Source organism: Chelonoidis abingdonii, chromosome 5 (assembly GCF_003597395.2).
Source record: "Chelonoidis abingdonii isolate Lonesome George chromosome 5, CheloAbing_2.0, whole genome shotgun sequence".
Classification (NCBI taxonomy): Eukaryota; Metazoa; Chordata; order Testudines; family Testudinidae; genus Chelonoidis; species Chelonoidis abingdonii.
This window is the reverse complement of record NC_133773.1, coordinates 17,879,839-17,894,061: the sequence shown is the minus strand read 5'-3', so window position 1 is coordinate 17,894,061 and position 14,223 is coordinate 17,879,839. Positions and strand designations below refer to the sequence as shown.

General features: G+C 42.4%; 1 protein-coding gene across 5 annotated transcripts in view; it reads left to right on the top strand.

Annotated features, from left to right (window-relative positions):
• Positions 1 to 6,977: 6,977 nt before the first annotated feature.
• The window catches only part of HNRNPD (heterogeneous nuclear ribonucleoprotein D), a 33,302-nt gene continuing 26,056 nt past the window's right edge, over positions 6,978 to 14,223 (top strand). For 2 of the 5 annotated variants that reach the window (XR_004376002.2, XM_032796855.2), the window contains exons 1-2: positions 6,981 to 7,361; positions 9,925 to 9,981. Coding sequence is in view for 4 of the 5 variants with exons in the window: in XM_032796855.2 (XP_032652746.1) it covers positions 7,156 to 7,361; positions 9,925 to 9,981 (263 nt within the window). In the remaining variant the exon portion in view is untranslated. Of the gene's footprint in view, positions 7,362 to 9,924; positions 9,982 to 14,223 lie in introns of all 5 variants that reach the window. The other 3 variants (XM_032796858.2, XM_032796859.2, XM_032796857.2) reach the window with 3 other exon arrangements.

Genomic DNA, 14,223 nt, shown 5'->3' with positions numbered 1-14,223 from the left:
GTCTGTCTTCCTGTGTCTGCTGCTTAATTTTTAATTGCTGTCCTTGTTATTGCTCAGTCTTTCCATTTGGGAGGAAAGATGGCCAGTATTGGAATAGGGCCTTGAATGCCCTCTGGTCACTAACTTGCTAGATCTGCCCTGAGCTTGAGGTTATTTTTTTAAGTGTTATCACCAGACTTAAAATCTGCTGTTAAATGAGGTGGCTCCTAGTTGCAGTAAGAGAAATACAAAGATTACCTTAGATGTGTTAGAAATCATCCTTTGCTACCTCTTCCTGCCATGCACCCCCAAGTAACCTTTTTTTTTTTTTTTTTTGGCAAATATCTTTTGTTAGCGTTTCATATATTTCTTACTGTTGTATTTTATTGCTTACTGACTTTCCAGTTTGTGCCTGTTGGGGGCATGGTGGGGTTACTATGTATTACTTTGAGCTGGTGGGGGTTTACTATGTGTATAGAGAGCCTGAGGATTTTATATTGAATTGCTTAGTCTGAATAACTGGACAAGTTTGGAACTAGTGAATTTTGACACCACAAAGCAAAAAGTCAAAATCCATTCCTTTTATTGTATGTAGCAGTTAACAAATACTTCTAAAAATTCACCTTACCATAGTGCCTGAAACAGTTTGGAGAAATGTTTCAGTTGCGGTTTGTGTTCCCAAAATCGATTAATGCATTACATCTGTGTTGATGGTTCATGATCACTTGGTTAAATTTAAAATAGTTACTGAATAGGAATTCCAAGCAGTCAACTCTTCAGTGAGTTTTACCTTGAGGTTGGCGTTTTACCCATTGCTAAAGATGACTTTTACTAACAGGTTCCTCTAAACCAGTTCTGAAAATGGTTTAATGGCTAGCATATAACTGCAGTCCCACTATGGAAAGCATTAGTTCAAGGAGATCTGCTCCCAACAACCATTTTTTAGTAACAGGTCAATTTATTAGTGTAGAACAGACTTGAGTCCATGTTCTGAATGCTTGGGCAGTCACCGTAGCCTCCAGTGTGGCTTTGCTTTGCAGCTCTCCGTTGTTCTTTCAACATGGCCGTTGTTCTTTCAACATGGCCATGCACACATGCATTCATATGTCCAATCATGGATCTAAAATAAACCCTTATTTAGAAGATAGCTGAGAGCACTTTATCCATAGCAGTATAAACCTTTCCATTTCTGTACTGTTCTTCTATCCCTATGTCCTTTGGTGTATTATTTTTCTATGTATTTGCTCATTTCACTTGTCCATCTTATCTGTCTCTCCTGTGGATATACCATGCTAAAATGAGTCACTTAGACATTCTCCTTTGGTTGGTCAAGCATTGGTGCAGCTCCAGCAGAGCTGGCAATGTTGGAGGAATGGTAGTAAAGATGCCTGTAAGTTATCTACACTACATCTAATGTTGCACATGGTGATAAAGTAACTTCAGCTAGTGTACACTACCACTAAGAGAACTGTTACTGGTAAACCAATAGTGTGAAAAAACAGTCTCATGGATGAGGCCCAGCTGAACCTCACCTTGATGGAGCTGGCAATTGAATTAACACCTGGTGGCTGGTAGAGGTAGCTGTTTACTCCCTTTTTGTACCTATCAGTGGATTTTTAAAGTGACCATATTTTTCAAGACTTTTTTGCTCTGTTACTTTGTCATTCTACAGTCCAAAATGGCCTACAACCTAAATGCTTGCTTTAACTTGTTCTATTATCCAAGATCTTCAATTATGTGTAGTTAACTGGCTATACCTTTCTTGTATGACCTTTGGGAAGTTACTCATCCTCTGCCTCAGTTTGCTCTCTAAATGAGAGATTTTTTGCCCATCTAATGGATTTTAAAAGGCTTTCTTTTTTTTTTATAAAAGGCTATTAACACCTTGGTTGAAACGTGCTATAGAATGTATTTAGCATTTCATATTTGTCTGAAGTACTGATAGAGCCAAGTATTTTCTTTCTAGGGGACTGATCTTCTAAACTTAGACTAGTAGTCTGCTTGAAGTCACTGCTCCAGTATACAGGTTACTTAAGAGCCAGATCTTGGAAACATGGGTCTTTAGCAAGAATTAAGACAATGTCAATGGGAATCGTACATCTAAAATCCGTAACTATTACAAGGTTTACAGACTACTTAATTGGCAGTTCCTGTTGATCTATTTGGGTCAGATGTTTTGCTCTTGTAAAGAGGAGGCTAGCCATTATAAAAAAGGGGGGCCTATTTTTCCCTCTTTATTATTTTTAAGCATTGATTATATGTTCTTCATGCGTAATCCAAATAAAAGGATTTGTCTCTGGCTCAGGGTTACTTACAGGTTGATTTCTAACAATGTTAATGGACACTTCTGGGGTGGGGGTGGAACAAAACAATTGGTAAAATCAGCCAGCCTCTCTGTCTGAAGAACATGAACTCAATCATCATGCTCACTTTGAAAAAGTATAAATTGCATCATCCAGGTAGTCTTCAGCTGTTTCTCTTTTTTGTAAGGTTCAACTGTAGCTTTCCTTTAGTATGTCGTAGTGTGAGGTGTCTCACCTGCCCCCCATCCCATCTCTCTTATTTGAGGTATTTTGTTAGCATTTTGCTTTTTGTTCCAGTTTTATGCCTTTTTTTCTTTACAGTTTGCAGTTGCTTGCCCTCGAAGTTGGCCTTTTCACTTAATAGATACAACCAAAGAAACAAACTATCTAAATTTCTTTCTGCAGTTTTACATTGTACTAAATGTAGGTTTTGACTTATCCACTCAGCTCTGGTGTTTGTGCTCCAGCACATAGCGGGCCACACAAATATAGGCCTGAGTGATGAGCAAGCATCTCAGAGAGGTGATTATGAAAGAGCAGAAAGCCTACAAGGAATGGAAGATGGGAGTGATCAGCAAGGAAAGCTACTTATTAAGGTTAGAACATTTAGGGATAAAGTGAGAGAGGCCAAAAGCCATGTAGAGTTGGACCTTGCAAAGGGAATTAAAACCAATAGTAAAAGGTTCTATAGTGATATAAATAAGAAAACAAAGAAGTGGGACCACTAAACACAGGATGGAGTGGAGGTTAAGGATAATCTAGGCATGGCCCAATATCTAAACAAATACTTTGCCTCAGTCTTTAATGAGGAGCTTAGGGATAATGGTAGGATAACAATTAAGAATGAGGATATTGAAGTAGAGATTACCACATCAGAGGTAGAAGCTAAACTCTAACAGCTTAATGGGACAAAATCAGGGGGCCCAGATAACCTTCATCCAAGAATTTTAAAGGAGCTGGCACATGAAATTGCAAGCCCATTAGGAAGAATTTTTAATGAATCTCTAAACAAGGGTGGTACTGTATGACTGGAGAAGTGCTAACACAGTCCCTATCTTTTAAGAAAGGGGGGGTGGGGGAAGTGATCTGGGCAACTATAGGCCTGGCAGTTTGACAGCTGTAGTATGCAAGGTCTTAGAAAAAATTTTGAAGTAAAAAGTAGTCAAGGACATTGAGGTCAACGGTAATTGGGACAAAATAAACATGGTTTTACAAAAGGTAGATTATGCCAAACCAACCTGATCTCCTTTTTGAGAAGGTAATATTCTTTAGACAAAGGAAATGCAGTGGATCTAATTTACCTCAATTTCAGTAAGACATTTGATATGGTTCCACATGGGGAATTATTAGCTAAATTGGAAAAGATAGGGCTCAATATGAAAATTGAAAGGTGGATAAGGAACTGTTTAAAGGGGAGACTACAGAGGGTCATACTGAAAGGTTAATTGTCAGGCTGGAGGAAGGTTACTAGTGGAGTTCCTCAGGGATGGGTTTGGGGACCAATCTTATTTAATCTCTTTATTACTGACCTTGCACAAAAAGTGGGAATGTGCTAATAAAGTCTGCGGATGACACAAAGGTGGGAGGTATTGCCAATACAGAGAAGGACTGGGATATCATACAGGAAGATCTGGATGACCTTGTAAATTGAAGTAATAGTAATAAGATGAAATTTTAAGTGAAAAGTGCAAGGTCATGCATTTAGGGATTAATAACAAGAACTATTGTTATAAGCTGGGGAGGCATCAGTTGAAAGTAACAGAGGAGGAGAAGGACCTTAAAGTATTAGTTGATCACAGGATGACTGAGATGCCAATGTGATATGGCCATGAAAAAAGCTAATATGGTCTTGGGATGCATCAGGTGAGGTATTTCCAGTAGAGATAAGGAGGTGTTAGTACTGTTATACAAGGCACTGGTGAGACCTCATCTGGAATACTGTGTGCAGTTCTGGTTTCCCATGCTTAAGAAGGGTGAATTCAAACTGGAACAGGTTCAGAGAAGGGCTACTAGGATGATCTGAGGAATGGAAAACTTCTCATGAAAGGAGACTCAAAGAGCTTGGCTTGTTTAGCCTTACCAAAAGCAGGCAGAGGGGCGCTATGATTGTTCTCTATAAATACATCAGAGGAATAAATACTAGGGAGGGAGAGGAATTATATAAGCTCAGTACCAAAGTGGACACAAAAACACATGGATATAAATTGGCCATCAGGAAGTTTAGACTTGAAATTAGATGAAGGTTTTTAACCATCAGAGGAGTGAAGTTCTGGAACAGCCTTCCAAGGGGAATAGTGGGGGCAAAAGACATATCTGGCTTCAAGACTAAGCCTGATCCGTTTATGGAGGGGATGGTACAATGGGATAGCCTAATTCTGGCAGTTAATTAGTCTAGTGGAAAATGTGCCCGATGGGGTGGGATCTGAGTTACTACAAGGAATTTTTTCCTGGGTGTCTGGCTGGTGAGTCTTGCTCAGGGTTTAGCTGACTGCCATATTTGGGGTTGGGAAGGAATTTTCCTCCAGGGCAGATTGGCAGAAGCCCTGGGGGTTTTCTCCTTCCTCTGCAGTGTGGGGTACGAATCACTTGCTGGAAGATTCTCTGCACCCTGAAGTCTTTAAACCATGATTTGAGGACTTCAATGGCTCAGACACAGGTTTGATACAGGAGTGTGTGTGTGAGATTCTGTGGCCAGCATTGTGCAGGAGCTCAGACTGGATGATCATAATGGTCCCTTCTGACTTTAGTCTATGATTCTATGGAGTTAAAAAATGATCTTCAATCACTTGACCTATGCTGATGGCTAAAGTTTTTGACAAATGCTGAAAAATGAAGGCAACTAACTAATCCTAATTGTTTTTTATTTTTATTTTTTTTTAGGATTGCAGTCAGCATCTCTCCTAATGTATAGTTGGTAAACAGCTAAGACTTTCTATTTTCAAGTATTTACACTTTACGTGAAGGGAAATAGCAGAAGTTAGTGGAACCAAATTTGATTTTAAAATATCTCATCTTACGAAGAGATTTTCTTGGATCAAAATGTTTCTAGGTGCTTCTCTGATTATGTGCTAGTATTAAATTATTATATACAAAAATGAACCTGTTTAGGTGCACAGGGGAGGGGGAGGAAATGACAATGTCAGGTATAAAAAAATTACACTAAATGAATTTTTAAACAGGATGTGATTATTCATAAGGACTGCCCACAGAAGGCAACCTCTTAGTCATTGGGGAAAAAATGAGCTACTGAAGGGTCACAGGAGACATAAATTGAAGGTAAACAAGGACTGTTACCCTGTGGTCCAGACTTCAGAAAAGATAATCTACACCTGCTGGGGTGGAGTTATTTGCAACCCTCACTTGATTTCTTGCAGATGCTACACCTAGTAGCAATAGTCCACATTCAACTGAACATAGCATTTCATCCTCTCTCTCCATTCAAGTAATAGGAAATTTATCATGAGAGCCAAGCTATTGGTCTATGGACCCAAGATTTCACCCAGTCTTTAACACTTAACCCCAGATGACATTTCTTGGTCCAAAGAGCATATGGTCCTCCAAACCTAAGGACTCCTGTAGCCCAACACCTGCCCTTTTTGGAGTGCTGCTTTCTCCAATCAATGAAAGACAGATGACAGTTGTTTGTTTGTTTGTTTTAATAAGGGGTTTTAACAATGAATTGGTTTTTGACAGTCTCAAGAAAAGACTAACAACTTTGAAATGTTTTTAAAAAGTCAGTGGAAAAGGGGGAAAGCAAGTTCTAAGCCATGAGTGGTATGTTTCAGCTAACAGAACTTTATGAAACTGAATGCAATAGTTTTTCAAAACCTACTTACCTTTTTCCTACCAGCTTTCCTAAGGACCTCTTCCTCCTTCCAGGACTAACAATCCTTTTACCTCTTCTCCATTAGCCATAGGAGGGGAACTAGCTGGATGGGTAAGTTCATTGTTCACCTTTCAAAACAAAGGGGCCTAGAGCTGCTATTCTTCACTTCCTGCCCTAAAGCATGGGGGCATAATCTACCTCCAAGGCTGAGCTGTGGTGGGGGTGTGGGCTTTGCCTGCCTCTTAGGACTGGGCTAAGGGACCGTTACTTGTGTGTATAAGGGACCCTAGGGCCATGCCAATCAGCAACTATACAATAGCTGGGGCCCCCCTAGGGTGACCAGATGTCCCACTTTTATAAGGACAGTTCTGATATTAGGAGCCTATAGAAGAAAAAGCCCCAATGACCCCAGCCCTGTCCTGATTTCTCACACCTGCTATCTGGTCCGGCTGCCCAAGCCTGGTGGGGGTCTGCTGGACTCCGCCCAGCATTTAGACAGGGCGGCCCTGCACTGGGCGCAGCCCGACCCGGTAGCTCAGGGAAGGGGCGTAACTAAGCTTCCCCCGCAACCTCTGCTCGCTGCCGCCCAAGCTGCCTTAGCCAGGGCAGCTCCTGTCCCGCAGTTCTGTTGTCACCGGCCACAGCGGCTCGCTACCGCCGCTGCCTCACGGGACCCCGCCCCAGGGCGGCTTAGCGCCTGTCTGTACTACTGGGGGCAGGATACAGTAGCCTGTTGATTACTCTCTTTCTGTCGTCTCTATGGCTCTTGAGCCGCTCTACCCGCTCACTTCCTCTCTCTCGGTGTATACACAATGGGAGGAAGGCGGGCTGGAGAAGGGACCGGAGTCACGTGATCATCCTGCGTTCTTTCCGCCCGCCATTTTACGTTGGGGTTCGCGGCGGCGCCATTAAAGCGGGAGAAGGAAGCACAGTAGCTAGGTCTGCCGCCTGGGGGACAAGCCCTCGCGGTCTTAGCCGGCAGGCGGAAGCAGGCATCCGCGCGCGCCGGTCTCGTGCTCGCCGCTGCTCCTCGGGCGCGGCAGCGTCATGTCGGAGCAGCAGTTCGGGGGAGACTCGGCGGCCGGAGGCGGCTCGGCGGAGCAAGCGGAGCAGCAGGAGGGGATGGCTGGGGCGGGCGGCGCGGAAGGGGGAGGCGGCGGAGGCGGAGGAGGAGGAGGAGGCGGCGGCGGCGGCGGCGGCGCCGAGTCGGAGGGCGCCAAGATAGACGCGAGCAAGAACGAGGAGGATGAAGGGTGAGTAACGACCGCTCTGGGCGGGGAGGTGGCTCCCGGCCTGTTCCCCCCGTTCCCCGGCCGCGCGGTGGGGTTTCCCGCCGAGGCCTGCAGTGACAGCCCCGGCCCGGGGCCAGTTTGCGCGGGAGCCCTGTGTGCCTGTGGCGGGGCTGCCTGTCTCCGCCCGCCCGCAACTTGGCGGCAGTAAAGCGCCTCGGGCCGCGTCGGGAGATGCCGCGCGATTGTCACCGCCCCTGCTCGGCTGGCTCCTTCGCAGAGCGGTGGAGGGAGACAGCGGCTTAGTGCGTGTGCAAGTGGGAAACGAGGCTGGCTGGGACGCTGTGGGCCGCCCTAGGAAAGTTCAGTAGTTGCGCTACTGACTAGCCAAACCGCTCCCAGCTCCCGCTCACTCTAGTGTTGCCCTGAGGCGAGTGCTCCCCATAACTTCACTTCCACGGGTTGCAGGATCGAGCCCCTAATCCTCAACCCCATAGGCCCAGCAGGCTTTTTCCGTCCCTCAACCGCTAAAGGCACTTAGACACACTGTCTTAGGCACTTCTGTCTGAGGACTTTTCACTCTGGCAGATCACGCCTAAGATTGCCATAACTGAAAAGCTATCAGGCATACTTTTGGTTTCCGGTTTACTTTGTGCACTGACTACATCAGTTACCGGCTAGTTCTGCTGTGAGCTGGGTTAGATAATGCAGTGCCGCTGTACCTGAGTCTTGTTGCAATTGTGGATCATACTCTAATAAGATTGACTAATCTCAGGTTGACAGTGTTTAAGTGACTGCTCAGTATCCCACCGTTAGGTACTGGCAGAATGGAATCCAGGAGTTCCTACTTAATGTGCTCTCTCAGCTAGTGTTGTGAACTATTGGTATTCCTCTAACCCAGTGGTTCTCAAACTTTTCTACTGGTGACTCCTTTCACATAGCAAATTTCTGCGTGTGATCCCCCCTTATAAATTAAAAACACCTTTTTAATGTATTTAACGCTATTATAAATGCTGGAGGCAAAGCAGGGTTTAGAGTGGAGGCTGACAGCTCATGACCCTCCCCCCATGTAATAATCTCATGACCCCCTGAGGGGTTCTGACCTCCAGTTTGAGAACCCTTGCTCTACCCCATCTGCCCCACACCTTCATGTTGGCTTATACTCTGCCAGGTAAAGTACACTTGAGCCATCAGCAGCTCCCAGTCTCCTTTTTCTGAAAACCTCTTCCCCAATATCACCCAGCTCAAAATGTGGTATTTTCACATTTATTGCTGCCTTTAGCTTTAAAGGAGGTAATTATCGTATCTAGTGTGAAGTATAAATTGAATCCCTATTTTAGGGTTTTATGCTCTGCTTATCATTGTAGTGCCTTCTACGAAAAGTTAATAGCAACAGTAAAGTCTTTAGTGGACTTCATGGATTCTGACTCTTCTCAGGATAAAAACTCTGCCTGGAGTATTTTTGTGTTTGTTTTTTAGGCTTTTATTCTCATTTTTTAGGAAACAGAAATGGCATCTTAACTTAGCCAATCTGTTGTCTATCCTTCAGTTACATCTGCTTTTTATTGCTGCCTGAAATAAGCATTCACTGCTTTTTTCACTTGTAAGCCATACAGAGGCAACCCAGCAAAAGTTAGATGGATTATATTTCTCCTTGTGTCTTGACAGGAGTATTTGCTAAATTCTAATTGCACCATCTTTATTGTTGGTGATGGTACATAAGCCAAAAAGAACTTAGTTTTTATTTTGTTTTTTTAATTGATTTTACGGGACTTGTAATATGGAACCTTACAATGCTATTAGCTATTTTTCAGAATAGAATTGCACTCCAAAATTTGTACTGTTCAGAACACTTAACTTAAGAGTGTTCAAACCTATACCTAAATCTAGATGTAGGGTCTGTGTGGATTGAGTGGTTGAGATTTGGTTGTGGTTAGGTAACACTTATTAAATAACGATAACTTTTCCTAATCAAGACAAATCTTTAAATCCATATTTGGCTTGTAAATCAGTGGCCTGTATTTCAGAACGGGGAGCCCATTGCTGCTCTTGTTGGAGAGCTTCTACTCAGTAGCTCTGGAAAATCAGGCTGCTTCTGTTTAGGTACCTAACTGTAGATAGACATTGATGTTGGAAAAATTTAGCCAATGATTCTAGTTGGTGAACAAAAAATTAGTCTTTGGGAAGGTGATATAAACATCAAGAAACTAAACCATAACAGAAGTGCAAGATTTTTAGTTGTATTACCAAGTGTGATACTATGGCATGTGCATAATTTATTACTGAGATGCAGTCTTGAGCTGTGAACATCCATCTATAGCTTATTGATAGGGTACTCTGCCAATTGCTGTTTTAGCTTGTTTTTCCCTGTAATGTTTTTGGCCCCTTTGCTGGTATCATTTTAATGGCTGCTGTGGGCTCTTGCTCATCTTCAAGTTGTTTAGACACTTAAACATCTGTGCTTGATAGCTAGCTACAGTGATTACACTAAAGCTTATAAAAAGTATAAATAAGTTAAAATTGTAATCCTAACAAATGCTGAAAATTGAATTTTGATCAGTTACTGTATTGGTTGGTTGTTCTCTAGCAATTCAAACTCCTCCCCATGGCTTTCTGAAGCGGCAGCGCCACAGCGGGAAGAATGGTAAAACTTTACATTTATTTCTAAATGCTCAAGGGCTCTGATAGCAATAAATTGAAAAGCATTTTGGGGGGCACCTGTCTGGCTTGTGCCACTAACTGGCAACTTTTAATCCCCAGGACAAATTCCCGGTGGTTATTGCTTACATATATAATAGGATATATGACCTGCGAAACTAAAATTTTGTATGTGCAGGGTCTAATGTATAGGCTTAAAAAATACTTACTTAAATGGCTTGTGTTCTATGAGTGTGTAACTACCAGTTAGTCAAACAAGATGCACTGTATTAGTGTTCTTTATATTAATGGAGAAATATCTAAATATTGACTGAGTGGTGTTAAATGGATATAATGTCCTTCTGATTTTCATCCTGATGCATTTACATTTTTCATTTCCAAGTAAAATGAAGTGAGGTTTACTGAAAGTAAATATTTTGTTTTAAACAGTAGAAAGTGTTGGATTATAAGGGCCATCCTCTTGGAACAGGCAAAGATCTTACTGAATTTACTGTAACCAAAGGTTGTCTTAGATTGCTTACATGAAAATATTCTTAGTAAATTTAGCCCTTCGGAAGACAACTGCTAATGCTTGGTGTGAGATGAGCAAATCTACCAATTTTTAAATAGCATTTCATTTTAAAGCTTGCCTTGAATTAGTAACTTATAAGGTATGCTAAGTATCTCATTAAAGTTTACCTTACCTAGTAATTGAAATTAAATGCATCCAAAGTACCTTTAAAGTAAACAGTTTAAGTATACCTTCCAGGAATGTTCAATATGCTGATCTTTTTAGATCAGGCACTGAGTACTCACCCTTCTATTACCCTTCTTTCTGTTTCTGTATACAACGCAATAGTAGTAGACCAGGATTCATTGAAGCTTAGTCCTAAATATGTTTGTGATCTCCAGTACAGTCAGACTCTGCAGCAAGCTACTTTTCTCTTAAGTACCCTTACTCTTAAGAATAGCCCCTCCCCTCCTGGGGGTGACATGCCAGTCAAGTGGTAGAGTAGAAGACAGGCCTATTGGATGAGGATAACTTCTATATGGCAGATCTGTCTCCCGCTCTCTGCAAACATGCGTGGAAGCCTTCTGATTTCCCTCCCTGCTTCCACAATGGCTTCACTGAGGGCAGGGAGATAAATCAGAAAAAATATTTTTCCTCTTTAAAAGAAACAAACCAACTTCAAACACTTTGTTTGGCATTGGCAAAGTAAATATTTACGTACAGTATCTTCCTGTTTTCCTTTGACTTAGTTTTGGATTTTATAACTTAAAAGTTTGCAACTGTTGTTTCTGCCATGTCCTTGCAGTCAATTGAATGCTCAGTTGAGGGTTGGGACTAGGTTGTGAATGAGGTTTTGTGGAGGATCGTGATTTTCAGCCTAGACTTTAAGAGTAACTTTTCTGAGTGGTGTCAGAATGTACTAGGTAATGCTTGCACCGTAACATTGCATTAATTCCCTCAGCCTCAGGCTGTTGTTGATCTAGTCTCCCAGAACAGAGGAGGATTCAAGCACCAACAGTTTCTGCAGAATTTAAGCTTTCCTCTAAGCCAGTTCTACACATGGAAGGCTTTGTTGGTAAAAGTATTCCAGTCCCTCACTTCCCCTGAGCAAAATTAGTTATAGGTCCAAAAGTGCAGTTTTGCCAGCGTAATTATGTGTATATTAAGGGTTTTTGCCAGTATTGTTGTGTGTCACTCGCAAATCAGATCTCTCACCACCATAGCTATTCTTGCAAAAGTTTGTAGTATAGATCTGGCCTCAGTTTTAAGCTCTTGCAGTTGTGACAGTAACCTTCCAAATGTCATCTGATTGTAAACTGATGAAGTATTGTTTTACCAAGTCTGTAGGCACAATTAAAGGGAGCTTGTAAACTTCAAATCTTGAAATTCACTACATTCCCAAATTTTCGCTTCCTGATAGAACTTCCTTTAAATAGTAAATAAAAATAAAACTTCAGAAGGGGGGTTCTGCTCTCCCACACAGCTGCCTTTTTTCCAGCAGGGATACACAGAGGAGAAATTGTCCATAAACAAGTACCGTCAGATGCACCAAGTTATTTAATCAAAAAATGTGTTCTCTAACTTTTTTACGTAAATTAAGCATTCCAAATAACTAGCAGGTTTAAAGACTTCTTGAGACTTTTCCCCCAAGATGACTATTCCTTTAACAAGAGTCCTCAGTTCTGCTGATACTCAAAACCTTGTGTACAGCACTGAAGCTCTCAGGTAGCATGTCATCTTCACATTACTGCTTGGGCAAGATCAGAGCAACAGCAGAGGCAAGCATTGTGGATATATTCGTATGGGGGAATGATCCAAGGGGAAAAGCTGGGGTTGGTGAAGTTAGAGTAGCAGAGACCGAACCTGCCACAGGCACACCTGCTGTTGAGGTGGGAGTAGAGACCAACTGATTTCCCTTCCAGCATCTTTAAGTTTATAAATCTCCACTAGTCAGAAGTGATTAATCTTTAAAAAAAGAAAAACCCACCTTCCAAAAAGGTCAGGAACAGTTCCTGGCAAAAATATAGCATATACACAGATTTCAGTGGGTGCTATATATGTTGAAATATTTTGATTAAGGCTTGCTTACACTTTATCTTATGGTATAATCATGAAAACGTATATCTTCTTACCTATTTGCCTGTATATGTTAGAAATCTTGGTTTGTAAATTTAAGTGCCTCAATGACTATGCTTTTCTTACCCTAGAGTTTTGAAGTTTGAGTATGTTCTGAATTATTTGGCTACTGGTTGACAGTCATAAACTCAGCCTTTTAAAGGTAGACCCGTCACCTTGTTAGCTCTGTCTTGTCTCCCCCTCACACCCATTTTCCAGTAATTTGCTCCGTATTTTCTGCCCTTTTTTCCATTTCTGTATAGCTTTGAGTCTCCAATCCTTATGTTTTCTGGGATGTTTCCGAGATCTCTTCTTTGTAAAGGTTTCATGACATTGTAACCCTTCTTCTGAGAGCTGGAAAGACATGGCTTCCTCTCTGTCCTGTAAATGCTGCTTCTGCAGTCTGAAAGTTTGTGGGAGGGAGTGCTCAGTGGTTTGAGCATTGGCTGGCTAAACCCAGGGTTGTGAGTTCAAACCTCGAGGGGGCCATTTAGGGAACTGGGGTAAAAATCTGTCTGGGGATTGGTCCTGCTTTGAGCAGGGGGTTGGACTAGATGACCTCCTGAGGTCCCTTCCAACTCCTAATATTCTGTGATTCTATGATATGTTCAGCCGTGACTGGCTGCAGTGGTTCTCATCCATGTGAATTGGCTGGCCCCCCAAATCTTTGTCGTTATAGCTTTCTCATTTCAGTTCATATTGAAAGTAAGCTCCTGAAGTGTAAATTCAGAGTATAGTCTTGATTTGTGGTCAAGGTCTCTGAGCATGCCTCATGTTATCCACTGAACCACTACTGTGAGAGTGCATTACTTGGGAATTAGTGACTATGTATGAAGAGGTGATGGTCCAAGTTTCTACAGAGGATTGGTAACTGATTACTAGGGCCCTACCAAATTCACAACCATGAAAAACATGTCGTGGCCTGTGAAATCTGCTCTTTTGTGTGCTTTTACCTTGTACTATACAGATTTCATGGGAGAGACCAGCGTTTCTCAAATTGGGGGATCCTCACCCAAAAGGTAGTTGCAGCAGAGTTGCAAGGTTATTTTAGGGGCGGCATAGTATTGCTACCCTTACTTCGGCACTGCTTTCAGAGGTGGGTGGCTGGAGAGCGGGGCTGTTGGCCAGCTGCCCAGTTCTGAAGGCAGTGCCCTGCCATTAGCACAGAATAAGGGTAGCAATACCATGCCACCCTTACTTCTGCACTGCCTGATAGTGGTGGCTGCTGACTGAGGACTCAGTTGTGCCGGCAGCAGCAGTGAAGTAAGGGTGGCAATACCACACCATGCCATCCTTACTTCTGTGCTGCTGCTGGTGGTGGTACTTCCTTCAAAGCTGGACTTCTGGCCAGCAGCCACTGCTCTCCACCACAATAACGTTATGACCACCCCACAACTCCTTTTTGGCTCAGGACCCCTCCAATTACAACACTGAAATTTCAGTTTTAAATAGCTGAAATAATGAAATTTATTATTATTTTAAAATCTTATGACTGTGAAATTGACCAAAATGGACTGTGCATTTGGTAGGGCCATACTGATTACATAGGAAATGCTCTGCACTGAGGAAACTATTGATACTGTCATTCTTCCTAAAGGTATTTTGAAGGGGTTTTTTTAGGGA